The 26,463-nt window shown below is 55.2% G+C and overlaps 1 protein-coding gene and 1 long non-coding RNA gene across 2 annotated transcripts in view; one reads left to right on the plus strand and one right to left on the minus strand.

Moving 5' to 3' along the window:
• LOC106847703 (uncharacterized) overlaps positions 1 to 23,536 on the minus strand; it is a 72,186-nt gene extending 48,650 nt beyond the window's left edge. The window contains exons 1-5 of the long non-coding RNA XR_011502051.1: positions 23,401 to 23,536; positions 18,975 to 19,065; positions 17,479 to 17,582; positions 7,194 to 7,483; positions 5,896 to 6,045 (exon numbers count right to left, since the gene is read on the minus strand). This is a non-coding gene — a long non-coding RNA (uncharacterized lncRNA). The remainder of the gene's footprint in view (positions 1 to 5,895; positions 6,046 to 7,193; positions 7,484 to 17,478; positions 17,583 to 18,974; positions 19,066 to 23,400) is intronic.
• Positions 1 to 26,159, plus strand: part of PEBP4 (phosphatidylethanolamine binding protein 4) — a 185,135-nt gene extending 158,976 nt beyond the window's left edge. The window contains 4 exon segments of the mRNA XM_070505202.1: positions 12,964 to 13,009; positions 15,598 to 15,711; positions 25,786 to 25,917; positions 25,920 to 26,159. Coding sequence (XP_070361303.1) covers positions 12,964 to 13,009; positions 15,598 to 15,711; positions 25,786 to 25,917; positions 25,920 to 26,059 — 432 coding nt within the window. The 3' untranslated portion in view covers positions 26,060 to 26,159.
• The last annotated feature ends 304 nt before the right edge of the window (positions 26,160 to 26,463 follow it).

The raw sequence follows: 26,463 nt of genomic DNA on the forward strand, positions 1-26,463 counted from the left end.
TCCAGGCCAGCCCCTCGTGTGTGACAAGACTGCAGGCTCAGGGGCGCAGAGGAGGGGTGGGGGCTTGCCCTCTTCCCCATTAGGGTGGGAAGCGCCAGTGGTAATAGGTTGGAGCCCACCCCGCTGGTGCAGGCCATTGAGGCTGAATGGAGCGTAGCCAGACCCCACAGAGAGGAGCAGGGCTCCAGAGACGGCAGATTAATCAGCTGTCATCTGCATTCATTAAAGTCCCCTGGCGTGTACACTGCAGCCTCAGACGCCAGGGCAATTAACTGCTCGCAAGAAAAAGTTCTGGGGAGAAGTTTGTCTCCGTTCCCTGTAGCATGGCCTGGGGATTGGCTTAGCCTCCTAGAATCCCAGACTCCTAGGGTGCAAGGTCTCTGAGACCCAGCCCCATGGGTAGGGACCAGAAGGAGGCGGGCTGAGCCCCAGAACCGGAAGCCTGGGGAGTCAGCCGCTGTGGAGTCCCCCAACTCCCTTTGGCCTTCTTCTCTGCCATCACTCCATCCCCTTTCCTCCCATCTCCTCACAACCCTGGGTACTGTCTCCAGGAACTGCTGGGCCCTCCTTAAGGTTGTGCAAAGACTCATTCCAACACACTCTGAGACCTATGATGATCCCTGCAAGGCTGGAAGCCAAGCCCCAAAACTGGCCCCCCCTCCAGCTCTCCACCTGCCGGGAGGAAAGGGGGGCACCCATCCGAGGCAGCCAGGGTCCTCTGCACACAAACCTCCCCACTGGCCTGTGGACTCAGCTGAGTGGCCCTTAACAGACGACCCCCCGGTAAAGGTGCAGCATGGTGACCCAGGCACTGCTGGCCTTCCCAGAGAGGGCGGTAAAGCCCCCTCCCCCGACCCCTGCCCCAGACAACTGTGTGGCCCTGGACCCCAGCAGGACCTGGTAGGTCACTTTCACTGTTCCCTTGGCCTAGAGAAATGAGCCTGGCTTGACACGGGCCGCAGGGGCCCCAAGGCCCATCAAACAGGCCCTGGCGTGGCTGAGGAGCGTGAGGGCAGGCTGGCAGCCTGTCAGGGATGGCAGCTTTGCTTGGGCATCTCTGAGGACAGAAAACTAAGGAAGTCACTCAGCTGCAGGCCTCCTGCTGGCACCAGGGCCCTAGAGCCCGTCTTGACTCACAAGCCCTGCCGCCTTGCACACCCTCCTCTAGTCTATAGGCCACAAAGAAGAGCAGTGCTCTCTTTCCTCCTCCTTCCCTGGAGGTCCCTGAACACCTGGGGAATAAATGCTCCCCATCCTCAAACAGAGTTGGGAGTGAGAAGTGTGATCGGAGAAGGGAGCACCACTGGGTGTGTCAAACACCCTCCAGAGCAGCCATCAAACAGTGCACCCAGGTGTGGTCACCAGGTCCCCCACCAGCGAGAGGGGCCGCCTTGCCCAACTCCAAAAACTCAAAGGCTCAGAGCAGCAAGCAATGCCAAGAGTTACAGATCCAGGCTGCTTTTTGCAGCCCCAAGTGAGGGCACAGGAAAGAGGATGTGCACACCAGGCCTGTGTCTCTCGGTCCCAGCCGAGCCCCAACCCCTCCAGCCTACCCACCTCCTCTGACTGCCCAGGGGCCCAACCAGCCCTGAGAGCTGAGGCCACCTCCAGACCTAAAGGTCAGCCAGGTCCTGCCCCGGGGAAGGGTGATCCCTAGAGGGCTCCAGAGCCTGGAAGAGACTGGAAAGGGGACACCGTCAGGGAGAAGAACTCAAATGTTTCATCATTGCTGCCACCACAGGTCTGCTGAGGAGTCCTCTGCCGTCCAGAGACCCCAGGGCCCTGGGAGCAGGACCCCAAGGCAGAGCCTCTCAGACATTAACGTCTAGGCATCACCTCAGGCCCTTGTTAAAAGGAAGATTCAGATTCACCATGGCTGGGCGGAGCCCGAGATTCTGCATTTCTAACATGTTTTCTTGCTCAAAATTCCTGATCCCAAGCTTTCTTCCAGAAAGTCCCTCTCTCCTAACGTCCTTCCTTCTTTCCTTCCCCCTTTTCTTCCTTTTCACAAGGCAGCCCTGGTTCTAGGCCCTTTGGTGGGGAAGGAGAGAGGAGGCCCAAAAGTATGGATTATGTCTTGTCTTCCCCTGGAGCCGAGTATGGAAACCTAAAATAGACCAGAGGAGGGAGCCAAAGCAGAGAAGAGAGCCTGGGAGACTGCCTCCCACCCTGCGCCCAGCTGCCCCCCGCGGGGCTCCCACTCCTGGCTCCAGGCCCCATGCCCACCCCGCCCCCTACAGCCTTTGTGGCCTGGTTCTCTAGGTCTACCAGCATCTCATAGACCGAACACAGGGAGTGCAGAGCAGCCGAGAGACCATTCGCCATTTCCTGGTGGGCAGTGGAGAACAGGACGGAACAGGGTGGGGGCTGAGGGGCACCTCTTAGGCAAAGAGAGAGGAGATGGAAGGACAATAGCGCAGGAGCCAGGCACTCTGAGAAGCCTCCACAGCAGTCAGTGAATGTGGTCCCTACTCCATAGAACCCGGGATAGCCCCGATGCAGCTCTCACAGCCACCCCTGGGAGAAGTCCAGATGCCAGTGCCCCCTCACCATTCACCAACCCTGGGGCGGCACTCCCCAGGCCAGGTGGGTGGTGAGGGGCTGCTGGGCACCCCCTGTCCAGCTGGAGTCAGGAAGCAAAGTCTGGTCAGTTTGCCTCCTCCCCAGGTCCTGCTGTCCTCCCGTCCTGGGGTTGCAGCCACCAAGCCTGAAAGACTGGATGCTGGAGGTGAGAGGCAGGGAGCAGTAAGAGCCAGGCCTGAGGAGAAGGCACTGCAGCTCCCTCCCCTCTGGCTGGGTTGAAGTTTCCTGAGCCCTGTGTGTGGGGGGATTAACTGTACCCATTTCCTGATTGTGCTGCTGCTGCTCGAAGAGGGGAGCAGGCCAACCTGTAGCCTCCTACCATGGAGCTGAGAGTGAGGCAGGGGCAGGGATGCCCCCCCGCTGCCGTCACCTGCCTCTTTCGCCACAGCCCCCTTCCTTCCTACCTCCCCTTGGCGCTCAGACTCTCAGAGGGCGACAGAGAATAGCTCAGTTCTTACTCACAGACCTCAGTCCTAATCAGTCATCTCTTTGTCCTGGGCTCCTGCCAGGGGCCTGGAGATTCCCACACCAGCTTTTCCTAATCCCACAGTCCACACTTTAGCCTCACCACCAGCCCCCTCCCCAAATGCCCCCTCACCCTGGTTCTCCCTCCAAGTTCAGCCCCTGACGTGGCCACCGGTGAAAGGCTGCCCAGAAGAGCGAGTGTGTCTAGGCACGTGTATGGGAGTGTGTGTCTGTGTGTGAGCATGTGAGTGTGTACGAGTGTCTACGTGAGAGTGCATATGAGTGTCTGAATGTGTATATATGTGATTGTGTGTCTGTGTAGTGTATATGAGTGCATGTTATGTGAGCATGTATATAAGTGTCTGTGTGTGACAGTGTGCATGCGTGTGAGTATACATGTGTGTGAAAACATTATGGGTATGTGTGCACAAGTGTGTACCTGTGGGGCTGTGTGTATGTGTGTGAACATGTGTAAGTGTGCATGTGAGTAAGTGTGTTGTGTGTGAACATGTGTGAGTGTGAGTGGGTATGACACATTGCTCTCCCCTTCTCTGGATCTCACTCCAGGGCCCTCTCAGACCCAGCATGAGAGTGACCTGCAGGCCTTTTAGGCTCCTTCCCATCCTGGGCCGGCAAGGCCCAGCCCCTCCCAGCCCCTCCCAGCCCCTCCCAGCCCCTCCCAGCCCCAGCCTCTCCTATCTCTTGCACTGCCTGCTGCTCTGGCCCTTCCCACCAGCTTTGGAAAAGTCTTGCCACTGTTTTGCTTCCCTTGCTCCCATCACCAAGCAGTTCCTGGCCAAGTTTCCACCTGATGGCAGTGCCAGCAGCATCCTGCTTCCTCCCTCACCCCTGATCCTCTGCCTGACCCCTGTGGCTGCACCCCCATCCAAGCCCCCTTCCTTGGACAGCTCTCTCTCCTGACCCTCCTCTGTGTCGGACTGCGTCACTCTATCTGTGAGTGTGTGTGTGTCTCCATGTGATGGGGGAAGAGAGAGGAGCAAGGAGCGAAAGAAGGAAGGAGGCCAGGCTCAGATGGTGTCATTAAGAGATATTAATGCCTCTCATCAAGGCATATTAATAAACATTATGTGCCACGCGCTCTGCGCACCCCGGGTGAGTGCAGACCCAGCAGGACAGGCCCCACATCCACAGCTGAGTCACCTCCAAGCCCACGGCAAAGCCATTAGCCTCGCGAAGTTGACCCTGCCAGGAGATTTCCTGGGCCTGTCACAGCAAAAGATGGCTCGCAGGATAGGTTCTGAGGGAGGGCAGACAGAGGCAGTGTCCCCATCCCCACCCTGGCCCCAGCTCACCCTCCACTCCCTAGGCAGCCGCTTCCTCCGTTGAGCCCAGGGAAGGAGAACCATAATGACCCATACATTTGGACAGCACCGCAGGACTTTAGAATATTCCATTTCCTAATTGCACCTTCAAAACAACTCTGTGAGGAAAGCAGGGCAGGTGTCACTATCATTGCCACCTTATAGGTACGGAAACTGAGACGCTGAGAAATTGTCTTGCTCAAAGTCAAGTAGCTAATTGGTAATGACATAGGACTGAAGCCCAGGTTGCCCTTTCAAACGGCTGTGTTAACAGCTCAGTCACTAATCGCGTGGGGCCGCTTTTAACTGGATGGCACCATTTCCCAGAAATCAGACCATGAAACACAGCTCCTCCAGCAGGGCAGTGGGCCTCTGCCCTCCCGGGCGGGGTCTCCTGGTCACTGTGCCTTAGCAGGAAATGTCCTGGAAGGCGGGGACCAGAGTAAGCTAACTTCTCTAAAGAATGCTTGCCTGGCGGCCTGCCCACCGCACCAGAGGCACCCCGCAAGAGGTGGTTCCCCTTTCTTTATGCAGTGACCACTACTACATAAATATTCAGTTATTGGCTCCTACAGAGGTTTGAGCAGGTGGAAGGCTGAACGGCCCGTTCTTTCTATTTGTTGTTCAGCATCGCAGTCTGGTGCTGTAGCAGGGTGCAAAATTGGTTATTCACTGTTGCAACCACAATGGTGTTAAAATTACACAAGGTATTCTCTGTGTGTGTGTTTAAGGCAAGAACTAGTGCTTTAATGAGATCACTATCCAAAATAGTTAAGAGAAAAGGAGTTTGGGAGCTAAAAATATAAGATTCAAGAGATCAGGGAAAATGTGCTTATGAAGAATACCCAATTCCCTACACGATTCCAGATAAACGAGGCATTCCGCACCCTGTTGCTGATGATGAAAGCTTCAGCTTTCGTTCCGTGTATCTAGAAATGGCAGTCTTTAGTCTGAACTGACATCGGTGCGTAATAACTATGTTTAGCTATCAACTCACGATGCTCACTCTCAACCTATCTTAATATTTCTTGTCCGTTCCCAGGTGGAACACGTTTAATGAGACCATACATTGTGTCCTTTATTTCTCCCCTGGCCCAACCCTAGCCTGGAGCTGTGTCCAGAGAAGCGGTGACATGTTGCAGGCAAGGACAGATAAGGGCTGAGCTCCTCATCTCCTGAGGTTCACACCAGCCCCCGAGCTTCAGGGACTGAATGTAACCTGAGCAAGTTTCCCCAAGCGAGAGGTCAGATGGGTGTCCCACTAATGCAGACCCCCACAGGGGACCAGAGGCTCGAAGCTGGCACTTGTATGACAAGAAGCTTTGGGACCCAAATGCAAAGAAGGGACCATGGTGTTCTCAGGACAGTTATCTCTACGCGGAATGATCCACGGGATTCCTTTTCTAATTTTTTTTCTGTGTTTTAAAATTTTTCTACAGTGAACATATACTACTTTAATGACCTGAAACAAACACTTCCAGTTCATAAAAGCGAGGTGTTTGGGTTTCAGGGGTCCCAGACTCACCTGCTCTGAGTGAGGCCATGATGATGGGGTTCAGCTCCATCCAGCTCTGACTTGCCACATGGGCAGTGTCCCAAAGCCTGGCTCCACCCGGATCCTTTCTTGACCAGAGGTCCTCCAACCCCCTCTGATGATCCTCCTGGGACACAGTTGCTGAGCATTTGGAAAACAGAAAAAATCTTGCCAGGGGTCTGTGGACCCAAAGTTTAGGCTGCTGCTATCTTTGATACTCAGAAATCAGAAGCATTGCCTGCCTTGAAGTCAAGCCCCAGTCTACATTTCCAGCCTCATCTTGAGGTTCTTCCAGACACAGATGCTCGTTTCATATCTTATTCACACATTTATACATTGCTTATTCAGTTACACCAACTTAAGCTGCCCTTCCCCTCCCCTATCTTGTCCACTGGAAAACTGAAAAACTCCTACACATCCTTCAAGGCCCAGATAGAGTATGGCCTTCTTTCAGCAGCTTTCCCTGCTCACTGCCCCCAAGCAGTTACTACTTCCTTCCTCTATGCTCCTTCAGCATTTCCGATAGACTTAAACTATTCAGGCCTATAATAGAGTTATTCCCTCATTAATTTCTCTGCCCCACTAGACCAAGTGTTACTCGATACCATAAAATGTGTCTTATTCATATTTCTATCACCAACAAAGGGCTTCTCATTCATTGATTCATTTATCTAGCCATCTCCCCAGCCATCATTCCTTGGGGCAATCTCGATGCTAGATACCATCACATACACACAGGTGTGAGACAATGTGACTTACTTGGGAACCACATGGCCAAGAACAAAGGGCTGGGACAGCCTATACTTTTGAAGCCACAGACAACCTTGACCTTGGGAAATCTTGCCTCTTAACCCAGTGTCATGGAGAGTGGTGAAGCCCTGGGAGAAGCCACTCCCATTCGGGTAACAACTTATTCCAAGAAGCAGATCACTCCCCCTCAGCCACGTCCCATCCCACCCCATTCCGGCATCTGGAAACCCAAGGAAGTAACTGACTCCAGATCTGAACGCGAACTAGGAATCGAAATCCAAGGATCCTGCTGTCCGTCAGTGCAAGACACAAGAATGTGCTGGCAAATCCTAACGACGATATTCACTGTGAAGCCTCCACTGCCCATGAAGATGCCAGGAAGAGGCCTATCAGGTCTTGATGTTAACACTTCTTGAGGGAAACTTGTGCACAAAATAATTGGCCATCCTACACCCTGGAGTCTAGAAGCACTCAGCTCCCAGGAGGGCTCAGGTCTGTGCCTCCTTCTTACCACTTCCCACGGACTCCGTTCCACCTACCTCAGTGGCCGGTCCTTCTTTCTCCAGCTCCAGGGCAAAAGGCAGGCTATTGGATGAATTGATGGCAGCCCTTCCTTTGGAGCAGGCACCAGTCTCCAGGGCTGGGTCCTCTCCAGGCTGGCGTGAGGTGGCCTGGCAGCTGCAGCCCCTAGAGATCTCAGAGCCCAGAGCTGTCGATGCCTTCCACTTACTCACCCCTTGTTAAGTGCAGAATACACAGATTGCTGGGTAGCACTTTCCAGTCTTGTGCCTTTTCCTGGATCCTTTGCCACTTGGCAGCTTGCAGGCAGCTGTGCAAAACAGCAAGGAGCTTTCTCATTTGGTGCCAGTGTCAGAGAGCCCAGAACTCTGCTTCTATATTCCTTTTTCTTCCTTTTCCCCCAAGTGCTCTGTTTGGCTCATTTCTCCCTCCACCTCCCCTTATCTCCACGACACCTTTCTGTACCTCACTTTTCAAGTCCAGGACTCTTCTAATGACCCCCCCCACACACAGAGAGATCAAAAAGTGAAACTTCTCACTCTGCCTGGGGCTTGCAGCAAAGCAGAAGTGATTGAATCCACCTGTCCAGACAGAAGAGGGGGGGACAGAGAGTAAATCATCTCCCGCGCTCAAGGAAATGTGCAGCTGACCCTCTGCTCCGGGGGCCAGCAAGCCCGAGTCCTGGGGCCTTCATAGACACCCCAGGTGTGCCTGGGGGTAGTTGAAGAGGAACGAGGAAAGTGGACCAGCCCCACTGCTGGGACCAGCGCCGAGCCAGGCCCCTTCCCCACCCACCTCACAGACCTCGCAACCCAAATCTGGCCACTAGGCCTCAAAGAGCCCTTGCCTAAGGAGTTCCCCAGGCTGGGGGAGGGGTGTTTCTGGACCTACGATTCTCAGGAAATGTGGCTCTCTGGAGAGAGGTGACTTTCATCTAGTTGGCTCATCTGTTTGTTGTTCTCCAAGGGTTTAATGTATCAGGGACCAATTCTGTCAGGGGACTCTGGGGCCTAGCCCGGGAATGCAGAAGGATCCAGGTCCAGACAGTAGCCACGTGGTCCGTCAGAAGAGAGTGGGACAGAGAGTCAGGAGTCCAGGCTGCTAGCCCTGGCATTGAGGCCAACTATCTCTGACAGCTTAGACAAAGCCTGTACTCATTTCTCCATTCATTGCACAAGTGTCTATTGGACCCTTACTGTCTTAGCTCAGGTTCCTCCAGAAGTGGAGCCTGAGACAAGGATTCTAGTGCAAGGAGTTTATTTTCAAGGGGGCACAAGGGAGCACCAGTAAGGGAGTGGCTAAGACAGGAAAAGGAAAGCAACCAATCAAAGTTCACGAGCAAACAAGTTCCACTGTGGTACCTGGAGTGAGAACTACCCCACTCCCTCAGCCCCCAAGAGCCGAGGAGTGGAGGATTTATGCACCACTTCCCCTTGGCCGTTGATTTAGAGCTGTTGCCAGGGGACGTTAAAACCCCAATAGGCCTGCCCGACTGCACAGGTGCTAAAGCAGGCTCTGGAGGCCAGCAGCCGCCCTGGGCCAGGAGAAGTAGGTTGAAGTGGAGCTGGCGAGCACCCAAGTGACAAGGGCCAGCGGAGCGGCCAGGACACTGACAACACCTACTACCCAACCATGTGCAAAGCGTCTTCAGCGCTACACAGGAGGGCAGGATGCAGGCCCAGCCATTGAGAAGCTGGACTTCTCTACCTTTCTTTCCAGTCAGGTGGGGAGATGGATCTCTGCCCTTCCCATGCAAGGGCTGCAGTGAGATCTATCAGCCCGACGTGCCCTGAAGGATAAATGCTAAAAGCTCGTTACAAATGTAAGGTAATAGTGGGTAGGGGCAGCCTCCCAGCTTCCAGCACTGCGCTTTTTACTTGACCTGAGACAAGGCAGCCAGAACAGTCTGGTAAGACAGTCTGCATCACCCTGGTCCAAGAGTGGGGTTGCTAGCACTCTTGGTCAAGCCCCAACTTTTCTTAAGCGTCTCACACGCCAGTTCCAAACTAGCTTGACAGAGAAGCAGTGGGTTCTGAAGTAGGGGAGAGCTGGAAAGGAAGTCTCATGTTCTACAAACTCAGAAATTCCTCCAGAGTATCCAGAGAGTCAAGCATCTTTTCTGCAATTAGAATGATTTGTGCCAATTCCTCCGCCAGGCAGTCATGCACACACCCTACATGCACACACAGGGATGCACTCATGTACACACGTGCACACGCACACACACATTGGGAGCCAACTTCTAAGAAAAGGGGAAACCACTCTTATATCCTGAGCATTTAAGGGTCCTAATGAGCAACTTTCCACCCCTACTCCCCTCCCCTTGCTAGGAGGATGCTGGGCATCAGACCCCATTTCCAGAGGATGCTGATAAGGAAAAGAATTGCCTTCCCAAGGCCCTCTGGTCCCTGACACTTAGGAGGGCCCAGGATGTCCTCCCAAGCACCCACCCAAACTCCTCAAGTGCTCCGTCCAGATATCCTGAGAAGCCATCCTGGGCTCTCACTGTCCTCGAGGATTAGAAACTAGACTATTTCCACACTGTTCGTAATGTCTGTAATTGTTTCCTTTTTTTAATCTTAGCATTTAGACAAGTTCCTTTTGAAAATGTCAACCTGTCTTAACTATAGGAAGGGAAAGGAAGTTTTGTCTGTGCCCCAGGCCTATCTCAACAAGAAGCAGCATACCTGGGGACCGGGGAGGTGGAAGAGGCCAGGAGAGGGGGCTCGAGGTGAGGAAGCCAGGTGAGGGGGAGGCTCTCAGAGCCCCTTCCCTCCTGCAGGCTCTCCTTCCAAAGCCCTGCTCTGCTCAGACTTGACAGACTTGACAGACTTGACAGGTGCGGGTCCTCCAATGCTGTGCTCATCGCTCACGCTGAGGGCACTTGCCTCAGCCCAGTCTCCCTGGGAAGTGCCCAGAACAGTACATTTCCCCATCTACCCTCTGGAAGCATCCCCAGATCTCATCCATCCCCAGAGATTTCCAGCTTTCTAAGGTGACCTCAGGGTAAATGTGATAGTCCGATCCATGGAGACGCGTCAGGCGAGCCCACGTTTTCATATGGGGGTGATGGGGAGGGGTGGGTAACCATTTCCACCACAGCCCCAGCCCTCCAGGTAATATCTGTGTACTTTAATAATGGCTTTCCATGCCTCCTGGAAGAGTGATGGGTTGTCATGACATCATGGGAAAAGCCCAGGAGAGCCGCAGTCAGAGGCAGAGACCTGGAGCTAGCAGGCCTCAGGAGTCCAAGGGTAAAGGCCCCTTCCTCCTGCAACATTCTGGATTCTCCCACTCACTGCTCGGGTGGCTCTGAGCTAGTAGTTTGACCTCTTCGGGGCCTCAACTTTCTCACCCTTTGAATTTGGTTTCCTAAGGCCTCTCCCAGGTGTTGATTCTATGGTAGGAAGTTTAGGCCCCCAAGGTGACGGCCAAAGGGAGCTCAGCCAATCCTCAGCCCAATGCAAATGAGTACCAGCCACGCTGATCACACCCTCTGCGGGGCCCGGGGCCCCGCTGCCACCTGGTGCTTCCTCAGAGCCTTCCTTCCCTGCTCTTCCTTCCAGCAAGGACCAGCGCCTGTCCATATGACAAGCTCCAGAGAGACCTTAAAGACTCTGAAGGCCATCAGTGCCCCTGCTCACTCACACCCCCTGCCCCCAGCTGCCTCAGCTGAGCTCAGGGGCAGTGGCCAGGAAGGAGGCAGGAAGGGCCGCTGGCTTTATTCAGTGACTCCAAGAGTTTGCTATGTCTTTGCCAAGCTGGCCCCAGTTGATGAGAAGAGACTCCCCAGTGTGAAAGGGAGGGGAAGGAGGGCCTTCCCGCCCTGATCACAGCTACAGATCAGACTTTCCACAGCGCTCTGCACAAACTCCCTGACCTTACGGGCCCCAGCCCGCACCCCCCACCCCCCGCCCGCACCCCCCCCCCCGCCCCCCACTTCCCTGCCTGTTTATCACTCTGGGTGGGACCCGAACCTGTGGGGAATTGAAAAGAAACAGCCAACTTAGGTTGCTATTGTTTTGTTTAAACAAACCACTGGCTGGGCTGACTTGGAAGGAATGAGGGGGAGGCTGGGCGCGCACAGAGCAGGCTGGGCTGGGCTGGGCTGGGCTGGGCTTCCCTGGGCTCAGCCCCTAATCTCTCGTTCCTGCTAGGGTGGCCAGCGAGCTATTTTGGGAGAGTGGCCACTAGGCCTCAGGCTCTCATCTTCTCTCCTGGGAGAGACGGGCTTCAAGGGGAGGGACCTCTGCTCCCCGTCCCCGTTCCCCTATCCTGGCACCCAAGCATCTCAGCCCCTGGCCACACCTGGGCTTCCTGCCAGCCCTGGATAGGCGAGGCCTGACACTAGTGGGGTCGGGGGTGGGGGGAAGACTGTGCTGAGAGAGGCAAGGAGGAGCCGTGGTAAGCTCTGCTTGTCTCAGGGATTGAACTTGAGGGCTGCCTGGATGCTCCTCAGCAGATAGGAACGGGGTGAGGGAGGGTGGAAAGATGTCAAAAGACAGAGACCTCACCTGTGAGGGGTGAGGAAAACAGAGCAGGAAGGGGTCTCAAGGTGGAGGGGTCCATCCCTCTGCTGCTTCCCGCCCCCTCTCCCAACCAAAGGTAACCTGGACGACAGGGACGGGACCTGCAGGAGAGGGACGTTCTGGCAAAGGAGGCCCACAGTGAGAACAGTCGGTGGGCAAGCTGCAGCCTAAAGGGGAGATCCGGGGCGCTTCTGGAATGGGGGTGGGGCTTTCGTCTTATAAAAAGTAAACCACACTAGGGTTGGTCACGCAGCTAACCCTGAGATTCTCCACAGAGAACTGAGATGAAATCTCGTGCTCCCCACAATGCCCCCACCCTCCCCACGATCTCGCCCCTCTGCCCACCGCCACCCTGAGCTCCTCTGGGGGGACACACAAGGACTGAACTAGGAAGGGCTTGGTGGAGAGGCAGCCCGGGCACAGTTAGGTGTTGGCATAATCCGTGAAGAGCCACGCTAATCACCATCATTAAGGCTATAAAACCCCACACCTAGGGGCCGCAGGGCTCCCTGGCATGGCCCGGGGCCCCGAGCTGTGGCACCGACCCAGGGGCCCGGCTCCAGTCCCTTTCATCTGAGCATCTCCCCATCCTGCACAAACAATAATTAGCACCCACCCCCAGGATCGCCTCATTATCCCACAGACACTGAGCAGAGGGGGAAAGGGAGGGGAAAGGAAGAGGAGGAGGGAAACCGAGGCTGTCCCAGTGGCCAAAGACTGCTGCTTGTTGTGTGCTGAGTCCGATCAAGGCTAGGGGACAAGCTGCCTCAGAATCAGGCCTTCCAGCCTCCTCCTGCCCTTCCTTGCCCTTCTGGTTGCTCGGATAGCCATTGGCTAATATTCGGAAGGCCTCAAAGAAAGCCTGAGAGGATGGGCTGGCTTAGCAAGCTTCTGAGGATTGTTAGCCCCCGCCTTATGTCTGACCAGACCCCGCAGGCTGAGTTGTGTCCTGTGCCCAGTCGGGGGTGTGGATGGTGAGAGTGGGGCAGCCCATTGGGAAGCGTCCCCTCCCTCTCCAGAGGTCAGGGGCTCCATCCCTCAGCACCAGGCCACCCTCAGCAATGTCTGTGTCTGTCCTCTCTCCCGGGATCCCCTGAGGCACAGCCTGTTCTGGCAACATCTCCCATACATCTTCCTCCTCTTCCATTCTTCTCCCTCAAAGAGAGAAAGAACTCAGCAGAACCCACTCAGACTGAAGTGTGACGGTGTGGCCTCTGCTGCCTCAGGAGTAAACCACACCCATGCCTGTCTCTTATTTCAGGGCATTGACCTAAAGAAAGGGAAGATTCAAGGCCAGGAGCTAACGGGTGAGTAAGCCCCTCCCCCAGCCAGGGCAAGGACGATGATTCCAAGAACCATAACAACACAACTTGATGTGGATGCTTCCTTCACAGTGTGCAAAGCACTGATCCAAGCGTTTACTTGCACACTCTGATTGAATCTTCACAACTGCCTTTCAAGTTGCTGCCATTGATACCTCCACTTTAAAGAGCATGAAACTGGGGCCGGCCCTGTGGCAGAGTGGTTAAGTTCGCACGCTCTGCTTCGGCGGGCCAGGGTTTCGCTGACTCGAATCCTGGACGCGAACATGGCATCACTCATCAAGCCATGCTGAGGTGGTGTCCCACATGCCACAGCTAGAAGGACCCACAACTAAAATATACAACTATGTATCCGGGGGGCTTTGGGAGAAAAAAATGAAAAATAAAGTCTTTTAAATAAATAAATAAAGAGCATGAAACTGAGGCACAGCCCCACCTGCCCCATGTCACACAACGAGTAAGGGATGGAACCAGCATTAAAATGCATGGATCTGACGGAACCATTTTCCCGGCAGGGATTGGGGGGCGAGGGGGTCACTTCCTTCCCTCTGCCTTCCTCTCTCCGTTCCCCTGTCCCCAGTCCCACAATGTGGGTGCATGTGGCTGCATAGAGCTCCCTTTTCTCTGATACCCTCCTCTTCCCACCCCCACCCTCACCACCAGCTCCCCTCAGCCTCTTCCTCTCAGATCCCAGCTGCAAGAACACGCCCTCCACGCAACATGAAGGGAATGGTCAGGTGGGGAGCTGGCCTCTGGCACAGGGCTGAGCAAAAAGACCAACTAGGCCTCGCGGTTTCATGAAGCAACGCAGGCTCAGGCACCAGATAGGCCTGGATTCAAATCCCAGCTCCACCACTTACTGTGGGCCTGACTCAGCCTCTCAGATGCTCAGCTTCCTCATACATGAAATGGCAACAACACCCACCTTCCTCAAGTCTTGTAAGGATTAAGGAGATGTCACAAGGGGAAGCACTCAGTCAGGCCTGGCCCTGAGAAGTGGCTCGACATGTGTGCACCCCTTCCCTGCCTCCTCATGCCTCTCGTCTCTACTCTTGGAGGGAGGACTCTTCAGGAAAGTGTCCTAGTGAAAGGGATTCAGTCTCCATTCCCCACTGAGGTTAAGTTCCCAGTGGCACAGAATGAGTGAGTCCCAAATTCAGCCTTGTCCACACAGAATCACGGCCACCAGTCTTTGGCAGCATGGAATATGCCCACCCTCAAGTGCACCTGACAACACATCACCCACGAGCCTTGCCGAAAACTGGCCCAGCCACACTTGCCCTCCATACACAGGGCATGAAGAGATGCTCTGGAACCCACCTATGCTCGAAAGTCTTTCTCGGCATTGGCAAAACACTTTGTGAAAAAACACTGACTTGCCTGCATTTACACACACACCAACAAAGACCCTCCAAAACAGCCTCAGCGCACGTGCACACTGGCTCTTCCAACGCCTACACCTGCCCCAGTGTAGACCCCAGGTCATATAAATTCACACGTCTCCTGGCACACTCTGCACTGTTCTCTGAGTGTGCACACGTACACACACACACATCTGATCTGCAATCCACAAACTCAAGGAGAGATGAATAGTCAGGAATTCCCCTGGCTGTGGGTGCACTGGAGGCCCCAGTGGCTGGAAGTACACCATGAGGAACATTTCCAACGGCTCCACATAGCAAGTGGCTCTCGTCTAATGATCAGAAGAGGGAGATGGCCATAAAGGACCAATACTCCCTCCCACCAGCATCCTCACTGCAAACACCCTGTCCCCACCCACCCCCAGAAGATTCTTGGCTCCTTGGAAAGGGACATGAAGAGAGCAAAGGGAAGGGGGAAGAGGTATAACACTCTTGGAAGGAGGCCCAGCTGGAAGGGCCCAGTCCAACCCACAAAGCCCCAGGGCCCTGCATAGACTCGGGAGAAGGATGAGAGAGGTCCTCACCCCACGTTTCCCCCAGAAAAGATCTGTCTGCTGCACCAAGAGTGAAAGGGAGGGAGGTGGGCCTTCTCCTCCGGAAGAGGCTGAGTGGGCTCCCGGCGCCCCGAGCGCCCAGATCCTACAGCTTCCATGATCAAACCTTTGAACCGAGTCCCACCCACCCCCATAACCACTTCCAGATCCTCCAGATCCAGCCAAGAAATTGGCTTCTTTGGGGATTGAGTTCATAAGGAAATGCTGAAAAAGTAAATAAAAATCTGCTGCCAAACATACTCACAGAGGAAGATGAGTTTCTCTTGAGGCAGGAAATCCATGAGGATAGACTAAAGCAAAAAGAGGGCAACACCAATCCCCACTGGCACAGAAAGGCCGGGAGACCCGCCAGCACCCGAGACCTTCAACCACACCGCACCTCCTCCTCCCTCTACCACCCAAAGTAATGTGCTTCTTAAATGAAGCTACTGAAGATGAGATCCTGCCAAAGATCAATCCTAAGGGTTTGCAATGGGTGAGCTCCCAGCTGGGACCACAAAAGGCACAAATGATTCTCTTTTCCTCCTGCCCAGAGCAGCCGGGAGCTCCCGGGGACTATGGAACGTAGAGCCCACCTCTCTCCTTTTTCTACCCATAGCCTATCAGCCTCCCTCCCCACCAGCACAAAGTGGCTTCCATCGCTACCAGTTCTTCATCTATCTTCAGGAAGAAAAGACCATCTCTCTCCTTCCCAAAGAAAACAAAACTCGAGGTAAGGCCTTCCCATCCTTCCCCCAGAGTGATTTCTGGGGTGGAAACGGATGCTCCTGCATTAATGGGGAAGTCGGGACCTTGACCCCTACCCATAAGTCTTGGAGGCTGGGGTCAAAGGGTGGTGTTTCTTTGGAGTAAACTGGAATGAGTGTCCTAAAGGAGATGCTGGCATCAGATGTAGTCTCCCCCAAGAAGTAAATCCCATGGACCAAGATGGTGGCTTTAGTTGGCAGGGGGTTGGGTCCCAAAGGGAGTAACTGGAGCCAGAGAGGGAAGCATCTCCCCCAGCTGCTTTGAATGGCATGTGCAGACAGCTACCCTACAGCACTTCTGCAGGTAATTGTACCCTGTAATTGAGTCTGATCTGGGCAAGAGGGCCCTGGAATGCCACCCTGCCGGTCTGTCTTCATTGGTCGTTAATTGCTGTCTGCCCAGTGCCATCTCAGTGGTGGGGCAAAGACTTCCCCAGCCATGCCCCCTCCACTAGCTTCTCTGAGGAGCCCTCCTGGCACTCTGGGGAGGACCCACTCCCCATGGCTTCCTAATGGTTAACCCAGCCTGCTTGGCCTCAGTCCTCCTTCCATCAGAGATGGGGAGTGGGAAGAGCCGTGGACACCTGGCCACTGCAATACCATAGGTGACTCACCTGACACTGTGTGAACCACGCCTCTCTCTGAGCTCTCTCTCTCTTAGATTTCTCTTCAGGAAAATGGGAAATTAAGTAATCCCTGTGCCCTCTATCACCTGCCCCATTTTAGGGAAGGGAAGGTACTATGGAACACACAAATGCCAACTGGAGAGTACAAAGAGCACATTCCCCAGGCTGGCTGGAGGGTGAGTGGGTGGGTGAGTGTCATCAACCATTTCCTCTCACCCAGTGGCCCTGATCAACCTCCACCCACTGGGAAGCCAGCGAAGGTATTGTTAAAAGCCTGCTGCCCGAGGCCCCAGAGGAGAGGAGCATGGAGCCCAGAAAGAAACCAGTTGAGTGATAGAGCCTCTCAGATGGGCTGAGCAGGGGCCACCAATCACAGAAGGCTCTGGGCCACCCTGGAAGTGGAGTTGGTGCAACCTTTCCACTGGTGAACCCTCCCCAGATGCCCTCAGCACCTTGCCAATCCGTAAATCTGTTTAAACAGCTTTGCCAAAGACACACTTTGAAGTCTGGATACAAAGAGAGAAGGAAAAGAAAAATATATCTTGCCCAGGCCAAGATCAATTTCTCCAGTTCCTTCGGTCCCTGTCTCACCTAAGACATCACGCAGCCCCTTCCACCAGTCCAGGCACTGCCATTTCTCGGGGCTGGGAAATAGCACCTCGGCCTCCCACATTCCCCGCACGTGGAGTCTCATAAAGTAAGACAGTGCTTCCAAGTCCCACCTCAGACGTCAGGTCACAATGCCCGTGCCCTGGGTGGGATAATGCTCAGACAGTCCCTTGAAGGAGGCTCCCACAGGATCAAGTGCTTTCTGAGGGCGGGATGGAGGGGGAAGGAGAGAGCATTAGGTGACACCAGGAGGAGCAGTGAAAGGGGCAAGGGGGGAAGGGAGATGTGTGCCCAAAGACATTTCCCACCCCTGCCACGGTTGGGGCCCTGAGGCGTGATCCCAACTCGTCCTCCAGAAAACACGGTGGCCTGTGTGTCCTTCCTGTGATATTGGCAGCAGGCAAGGAAGCCGGAACCCTATCAGGCCCAAAACCCATTATTAGTCCTGTTGGATCTTTGCCCAGGTCACAGTGTGTTGTGCACCTCCCCACCACTCACCTTCATCGACGGGAACACGTAGGGGCTGGACTTGCATCCAGGCAGAGTCCCTTTGGCTTCCATGCTGTTCTGTTTGCCTCCAGAAATGGGGCTGGGAAAATGATCTGCGCAGAAGAAAGCTCTGGCCAGGGTGCCGGTCCCACCATGTGACGCCTTCCCCATGCCTGGCTCTGCGCTAGGGGCTTTGGAGAGGCCCTGATCCATGGCCCAGGGAATGTTCCCTGCCCTCAAGGGGCTTACACACTACTTTGGAAACACTTAAACAACAATGCAGAGCAGCTTATGATTAAGCTCTTAATTGCATATTTCTGGCCATAACGACAACTGGAGATCATGCGGACTTAGGGAGAGTCTCGTCCCTTCTTTGGATCCCCTTCCCTCCAGGACAACACACCCTCTTCAGCCAGGAAGTGTGCAAAGTATTTTACCACAGGGTGAGGAAATCTGGATATGCTGTCTCTAGCCAGTGATTTGACTTTTGGGCAAGTCAACTAACCTCTCTGAGCCTCAGTTTCTTCGTGTAGAAAATGAGGGGTTGGAGCTGGACCATCTACAAATCTACCCAGCCTTGAGGCTACGTGAAGGAGGTGGGGCATGGGCTGGGCCCTGGAGAAGGAGGAGGTTTGAATCCCGGAGTAAAGGAGAGGGAGCTCTGGGGTGGGGAAAACACAGATGCAAAGATTTAAAAATAGTGAGAAGGAGCACCCCTTGTGAGGGGGCAGTGAGGCTGAAGAGGGAGGAAAGAGGAAGGTTGAGGAGGTTCCGGAAGGTCCGGCAGGGGTGTGACTTTAGTGGGTACCACGGAGAGCCGTTAGATAGTGCCACGGGAGAAGTAACGCACAAAAGCCACTCTTTAGAGATGACTAAGCTGAAGTGGTGGGCAGAACTGGCCAGAGCAAGAGGACAGGAGGCCACCAGAGGCAAGGAAGTGTGTGGCGTGGGTGAACCCAGGGGCGACTGCAAAAGCAGAAGCGGCCCTTGCACAGCGTCGGAATTCCAAAGGCCCAGCGCTCTCTGAAGCAACTGCACAGTGCTTGGGAGCCTCATGGAGCCCCGGGTGGAGCCAGCCCTCAGAAGGCCAGGGCATGGAGCCTTGCCTGTGAACACAGGCCCTGGGTTTACTTTGGTCCACTTTTCTTTCCATGGGAAGATATTGTGGAAGGAGGGCAGAGTCCTGGAGTATGTGGTGTAGCCAGCCACTTTTGTCCCTTGGATGAACAGGGAGGAGCAGCTACCAGAGACTGAAGGGGAAAGGTCAGTATGCAGGAACCAGGTAGAGGGGCATCCAAACAGGACAGTTAACTTGACCTAGTCTTTTGGGGTCGCTTCTCTCCCTGGGACTTAGGTGCAAATGACAGGGTCAGGACGAGAAGTGAGCATGAGATTATTCTAGTTGAGCTTGTATGACAGTTGGGGGGAGCGGGGATTTGCTCAGAGCCAGGGGCTGACACCCTCTCCAGGGTTCCTCTTTGTTCTGTGACCCCAGGACAACATACTTGGTGTTGGCCAATGGAAGATCTTGACATCCAAACTCTCTACGCCTCTTCCTCACAGCAGCCTTGGATGTGGCATCTAGACTTCTACATTCTAGAGGAGCCAAGTTAATGCATTGAGGGGGACACGTCTGAAGAGGTCCCACACATGCAGTGTTCATTCACGCCTCACACGGCACACCCTTCTGTACCACCGGCTGCCAGAATGCCCACCAACTCCTGCTTTTTAATTCAGATCAACCTGCCCACCACTCTCACCCAACAGCTGGTTTGCCTCTGCCTGCCAATCTGGGCACACTGTTTCCCCCTTCCCCATCCCTGGAGCGCTAGGCCTGCCTTCAGGGTGCCAGCCCTGCTTACTGCCTCCATGATGCTTTTCAAAATCATGCCACAAGGCTGTCTTCTCCCAGGCCACCCGCCCTGCCTCTACTGCTTGTGTCTCTCTCTTCACACTCTCACATCACACTCTGTTGTGCTTCCTTAGTCACCGGCTTTTATCTCTTTTTTATTGGTCACTTTTCACTAGCATGGGCCCTACTTCTACCGTGAGACTATAACCTCCTGGAGGGAAGAGCTCGCCTCTGTCCTGCGTTTCCTTTTTCCCACCTGTCCCTGTGCTCATCTAACTGTAGACTTCCAACCACTGTGTGTGTCTGTGTGTGGGACACACCCACATATCCACATTCACATGCCATTCACACACACGCATACACATACACGGATCTGCACATTCTCACAGCCCCACATTCACAAACACACCTCATCGTCAACTTCCTTTAACACCTGAAATGGCAGCCATGTCTGTGAGTACCATGCCCACAAATGACAATTTTGGCATCCACATACTCTCTGTCCCACTGGTGGGCAGGCAGGGCCACTTATACCTCTTAAATGCCACTTATACACCCAGCCAATCCACCAGCCTGCCCTGCCCCTCCTAGCCTCCCGCTGGCCCAGTGGCCTGACCGTGTGGGGTGGGCAAGATGGCAGCCATTGCTCCCCCTAGGCCAATGAAGAAACTGAAGCCTGGAACAGTGAGTGGCTTGGTTGCTCAGGTGTCGGCAGTTAACAGCAAATTAACTTTCTTCTGGCTTCTGGGGCAAGGCTCTTTGCATGTATCACTAACCCCCACCCAGACCACCAGGCTTCTGGGCCCCGGTGTGGAGACAGAGAGGAAGCAAGTCCCTCCTGCTGCCCTGGGCATCCTTGGCCAGCAGCAGCCGCCACCCAAGGCAACGCACCCCCACCCCCTTCCCTGGAGAAAGCTTGGCTGAGCCTTGTGAGGAGACTAAAGCTCCCTGGATTCTATGGTCTACACCATGCTACACCTCAGCCACCTGGCCCAGAGATGTCACGAGCTGGCCTCCTGGCCTGACATTTGGGGAAATCCCCTCTCTGCCCCACGGGATGATGTGGCAAGCTTGCTCCAGAAACCTCTCCCAGGCTGAGAGCCCAGGATGGTGCCGCAGAGTAAGGGGAGCTAACGGGCCACACCAGGCTCAGCTCGCCGCCTCACTGCTTCTTGCAAAATGGGGTGGGATCCTTGGGTTCTGGACCAGGCAGCCATAACCTACTCCCTAGAACCACAGGCACCTGAATTCAGCAGCTCCTGGCTGAGCCACCCACCCACAGGGGTCAGAGAGGAGGGACAGGCAAAGACTTGCTACACAGTGGGATTTGAGTCTTGTTTGTAGCATCTAAAGGCCTTCGGGGCACCGTGGGTGAATGAGACAAGGGGCATTGTGGGGAAATTTTGGAAAGCACAGGCCAGGGGCATGAAGGCAGCAGAGCTCCAAGCAGCGTCAACAGTAGGAGGCATTGATGTGGTGAGGCTGAGGCTGGGAGGAAATCCAGCAGCCCTGGTGACAGAGGGGAAAGCACAATGCAGGCAAAGGTGGAGGGCAGGGGCCCTGCCTGTAGACCAGCCCCAAACACACACACAGACAGACACACACACACAGCCTGCTGCAAAACAGCCCCTACCCCCACCCTCCCCATGACCTCCCATGGTGGTTCACCTGGCCAGGCCCCAGAACCCCCCGGGCCCAGCCCCTGAGTCACTGTGTGGGCTTGTGTCAGGCAGCCCTTTTCTGCCTCCAAAGGGCCCCACCCACCTGGCAGAGCGGGTAGGACTGGGGGCCTGGCAGCGGCCCAGATGGGGCCATCTTGGGCAACTCTCAGACAGGCACCCTGGCTAGGAACTCCTTGCAATCTCCACAGACCCCAGGCCACCGTCTTCATGAAGCATGCCGCAGTCAAGCCAACATCAACCACCCAAAGTAATATTGAGTAGATCCTCGGGAAACTGCAGATAATGCTCAAATTTCACACTTTTGGTGTCCAGCCAGCTGTCTCCATCACCAAACACTGGAATTGATAACTGGGAGCTTAAATGGACAGCTTCAAGTCTCCCCTCCCTACTCCCACCTCCAGCCACAGGACAGAGGGAGGAGGCCTGGGAGATGCACCTGCTGGATAATGAGGAATTGCACTTCCACTCTCCAGTTCTCCTGGGTTCTCCTCCCCCTTCCCTCCTCGGGAGCTCCCCCTGGCTCCCCTGCTCTCCTGACCTCGCCAAAGTCAAAGTGGTCCCCTGTGCCACAAGCCCCTCAAGCCAGCAGGAGCAGCCACTCAGCAGATATTCTCCAGGAGTAATTGGATGTGATGGAACGAGGGCTTTTCAGCTCCTGAGTGGAAGTCTCTGGATGTCATTTAATGGCACAAAAAATAAAAGGCTCAGACCTCCCGCCTACCACCGCCAGGACATCATTAATCTCAGCAGAGAGGCATCAGCGCTTCTATTACTGTACCAGCCCCGCGAAGAGCCAGACAAATTACAGACCGGAGCCCCACGCGCAGTGGGGCGGTTATTAAGCTGGCGTTCAACTTTTGTTTTTTCTTCAGGGCCACTGTCTCCTGACAAGAAGCAGTGGTGTCCCTTCCTAGGGGGAGGTTAGGGGAAGGCCAGAGGAGAGGGTGGCTGCCTTGGTGAGACGCAGTTCACCCACCTGGGGGACAGGCACCCCGGGGCCCAGCAGGGGCTCACAAGGCAGCTCAGGGCAGGCTGCCCCAAGGCTCAGAGCCCTGCCCTCTGTTCTCCAGCCCACCTGGACGGGGGCCTCCATCCCCGTGTGGGCTTCCAACCCCCACTTCCCAGGCTGAGAGGGAAACACTTGAGGGCCCACTGAGGACCAAATGACAAGTCATGTAGGAAATGTCCGTTGGCCAGAGCAAGGACATGCGAGGAGCACTGTCCTGCACTTTTGGGAAGTCTTAAGAGCGGGCCTGCTGGAGAGAACGGGGCCTCGTCCTCTGGGGGCTGCAGAGTGTGCTGCAAAGGCCAGCTTCTTATTAGTCCAGTGTTAACTGTCTTTATTACAAACTCATCTAGATGAAGCCACTCCCCACCATGCCTAGCAGACCCCAGGAGGCGGCTGTCAGTGTTGGGGGACCCTGGACCCAAGGTCTGCGAGTGCCCTCAGCTGCGAGCCTCCACATCCTGGCAGAGGCCTTGTCTGTCTCGTTCTCCTGAGTCCCACCAGCAGGGGAGCACTAGGGTAGCGCCACTTTCTCAGGCTCCTGGGTGCCTGTTTAACCCTACCAGGGCCAACGGGGCTGTCCATCCCAAGTGATGAACCACTCGCAAACACTGGTAAGCCAGCCCACAAATCTAGGAAGCTTGCAGTAGAGAGAGTGACTGTCAAGACCTGCCCTGGGGCTGTTCCCAAACATTCCAGCCATTGCAGTCCCTGGAACTCAAACTCAGAGGAGGAGTCGGAAAGCTGGGACCTCTCTTCCTGTTGTTGAAGACAGGGGTCGTTCTCCCACCAAGTGTCAGATCAGGCACACAGTAGTGGCTCAGAAACCCCCGGCAGCTTTAGATGAGGTAACCTCTCTCCCTGGCCCACATCTGGAACATCTCTCACACCTACCATCTCCCACTGCTAACATCTCCCTATCAGCACCGCCCAGGAAGGGAGAGAACAGCGTCTAGGCAGGGGTGCTGAGCATGGTTTTGCAGGTCGGGAGCATTGCCCCCTAGGGTTGTGCAGGGACCCACCTGTACGTCATACACAGCAGCCCCACCCTGAGGAGACCTGGCCTCTATGTTCCAACCACTGGGTGGCTCAGGAGACAGGTGTCAGACACCCGCCTCTTTTCTCCCTCCAGCCAGAGGCCTCCTGCCACAGGGGCCTCTGAAGTACACTGGCTGCCCCTGCCCTCTTCCCAGGAAGAGCCCAGGGTACAAGGGGAGGGGCCCCAGCACAGACAGCAGCACCGCCCTCTTCCTGCATGGCAGTGCCTCCCTGCAGATCAGGGGACCAAGCAGTGCCATACAGGATGGGGCTTTCCTCCACGCAGTGACCACGGAAGCCACAGCCTCCCTGCTCTCCATCTCTCCCCACACACCCCTGAGGGCCTGACTCACCCCTCTTCCTTCTAGAACTTGCACAGGGTCAGTTCCTCTCGCCCTCTGTGGCAGGAAACGGGGGTGTAAGGAGTCCCGGCCAAGCCAGGGGAGGAGCCTAGCAGCCGGCGGCATTGTGCCCACTCTCCAGAGGGACACAGGCCGGTTTGAGGAGCTGCCCAAGAGGCCCAAGAACCAGAGGGTTGTCGGAAATGGGACCGGGAAGGAGCTGCAAGGTCCCTGGGGCACTCCAGGCTCAAGTGGCAGACATCTTCTGAGCTAGGGGAGGGCAAACTGCTGCAAGAGGGGAGCAAGGTCTCCCGCAGGGCGCGGGGGATTTCTTTCCGCCAGCTTGCCCTGATCTCGTGATGAGTTTCAATTCCTTCCTTGCGACCGGAGTTCCTTCCTGCCCTACTCAGTGGGGAAGGCCCCCTCGTCCCTGTGCCTGCCACACACCAGTTCACACATGAGCCCTTGCCCTGGAGTGCACACGCGTACACGTGTGCGTGCATACATGCAAGCATACACACATCCACACACTTCCAGGGTCATGAGACCACAATTCTTTTCTAGCCAGCCAGGCTCCTGGGTACAAAGGCCATGGCCAGGCACTGCACCCCCTCCCTCCTCCGCTGGTGGAAGACCCCCAGGAGTCACTCCCACACCTCTCAGCCCAGCAGCAACCTATCGGACAGGAAAGGCTCTCTCCGTGCCCGGCAGCCTCTCCCCGAGGAGAACTCCTGGAAGCCCCATTTTCCATCCCTCACCCTGGCAGTTACGGTCTGAACATGTGGTCACTCGAGCCGCATGGGCTTTGAGGGACCCTGCAGAGGCCCGTTCCTCCCTTCCAGCCCCTAAGAAGCTCCCTCACCAGACAGAGCCTGGTCATGTGCCCCCACCAGCTGGCCTGTGTGTGCGGTCCCCCTGTGAGGATTAAGGAGCATGTGGAGTTCCTAGAACCGTGCTGGCACACGGGAAGCACTGTATAGCTGTGTTATTGCTATTATTATTTGCATTATGATTATTATTGTTTTGCTTCTTTAGATTAAAAATTGTCCTCTCCTTGAGACCATCTTTGAAATGCAAACAGCCCCTGGGGAAAGGGATGATAGAGTAAGACCACTTTAATGGATTTGCTTTCTTCATTGTTAAAAAGGGTGGTGGGTACAGACAGGACCACAGTCCGGTAGATGGGCAGCTCTGAGAGGACTTCTAGGCTGCCAGCTCTCGCCCTGTCCCCTCTGTGCATCAGCAATTACTGTTCTCCATCAATCCAGAGCATTTCAGCCACTGCCCAGCTCTGCTCTGGGCAAGGTCTTCCCCGAGCACTCCGTCCACCCAGGGAAGGTGGCTAGATTTAGCAAAACAAGAAAAAAAAAATACAGGATGCCCAATTAAATTTGAATTTCAGATGTATAAGTATGCTCCATGCAATATGTGGGACATAGTTACACTAATAAACTATTGTCTGAAATTCAAATTGAACTGGGCGTCCTGTATTTTATCTGGCAACCATCTGTCAAGGGTGCCTGAGGCCCAGGGTTTGGGAAACAAGAGCGTGGGAATATGCCTCTGACCACTTCCCTCAGCCTCTACCCAGTGCCCGGGGCTGTGCCCTCCATGCCTGCTACTAGGCCTGTCTACACTCGCCCCAGAAGATGCGCCTCCTCCCCTGCCTCTCTGTTTCCTCCCCTTGAGGAGGGCGCCCTCTGACCTGGGTGCTGACTGGGCTTCTCCGGGCCCCAGCCTGGGGACATCTCACCCACACTCCATTCCCTTCCAGGAACCAGGGGCTCAGGGGCAGGGAGAAGTGGCCCTTGCCATATGCTGCGCCCCTCAACCTCTGCCACAGCCGGGGAAGGAACTCCGTTGCACGGTTTTCTGAGGAGATGGTCGGAGTCCTGGGGAGGAGATTAAATAAAAACACAGACCCTTCTGCCAATCTCCGCCCCAGCAGCTGGGGTGACCAGGTGTGAAGAAAAGAAGCATAAGGTCTCAGTCATGGGGTCAGGAGAGCCTGCAGGAAAAGAGGGTTGTGTGGAGGAAGTGGGCAGCCCACCTGACGGTGCATTTCCTCCCCTCTGCGTGTGAATGAGAAGGCAGAGTTACGCTAAGTAAAGGGTACTGGGGAAGGAGACGGAAGGCAGTCCCTGACTCAGTCCAGACTCTTAGTTGCCATTGTCCCCTGAGGAGCAGGCCCTTCCCAGACGCTGTGCTAACATCCAGGGGCTGCCCCTCCAGACAGGAGCCAGAAGGCACCCCAGGCACTTGGCCCCCTCAGCCCAATGGCCAAGGTCATCACCTGCTCTCTCCACTCGCCCAGAGCTGGCCTCCCTCCCACCCCCGCCTGCTCTCAAGTCCATGGTTCTCTCTCACTGCCTCTCTGTGGTCTGTTTGTCCTTCCAGGCTCTTGGAAAATGGACAGATTTCTGAACCGCTTCCACCTGAACGAACCTGAAGCAAGCACCCAGTTCATGACCCAAAATTACCAGGACTCGCCAATTCTCCAGGCTCCTGATCAAGGAAGCAGTGAGCCCAAGAACAAAACCAAGCCGAGATAACTGCCTGCCAGACCTTGGGCTTCACCGGCAGGTGTGTGTCCCCATTGCCACCACCAATGGTCTGGTGTGGAACCCCTTCTCATCAAAATTTTAAAAAAAGATCATCCAGCGCTTACTAGTGGGATGTTTTGTTTCCTAACCTCTCCTCCTTCAAAAACCAAGAAGAGGGAATCAATCGATGTCCAGCCCTGGGCTGGGATTTCCTGTAAATGCCGGTGGTGAAGGGTGGGGCAGGAGAGACAGACAGGCAGGGGTGGGGACCCCCAGCCCTGAACTATCACTGAGGCACTGTGTGACCTTGAGCAAAGCACTTATCCCCTCTACAGTTCTGCTTCCTCGGTGGTGAAATTGAGGTAGGAAGAAGACGTGGGGCAGCTGGGTTATCACCCTGGACCTTTCCAGCCCTGACATCCAACACCATTCGTCCAGCAAACATTGTCAGCACCTGGCATGTGCCTGCCTTTCTGCTTGGTGCTGGGGAGACATACGTGAACAGGGCAGACAAAACCTGAGGCTTGGGGCC

This window comes from Equus asinus, chromosome 3, assembly GCF_041296235.1.
Source record: "Equus asinus isolate D_3611 breed Donkey chromosome 3, EquAss-T2T_v2, whole genome shotgun sequence".
NCBI classification, from domain to species: domain Eukaryota; kingdom Metazoa; phylum Chordata; class Mammalia; order Perissodactyla; family Equidae; genus Equus; species Equus asinus.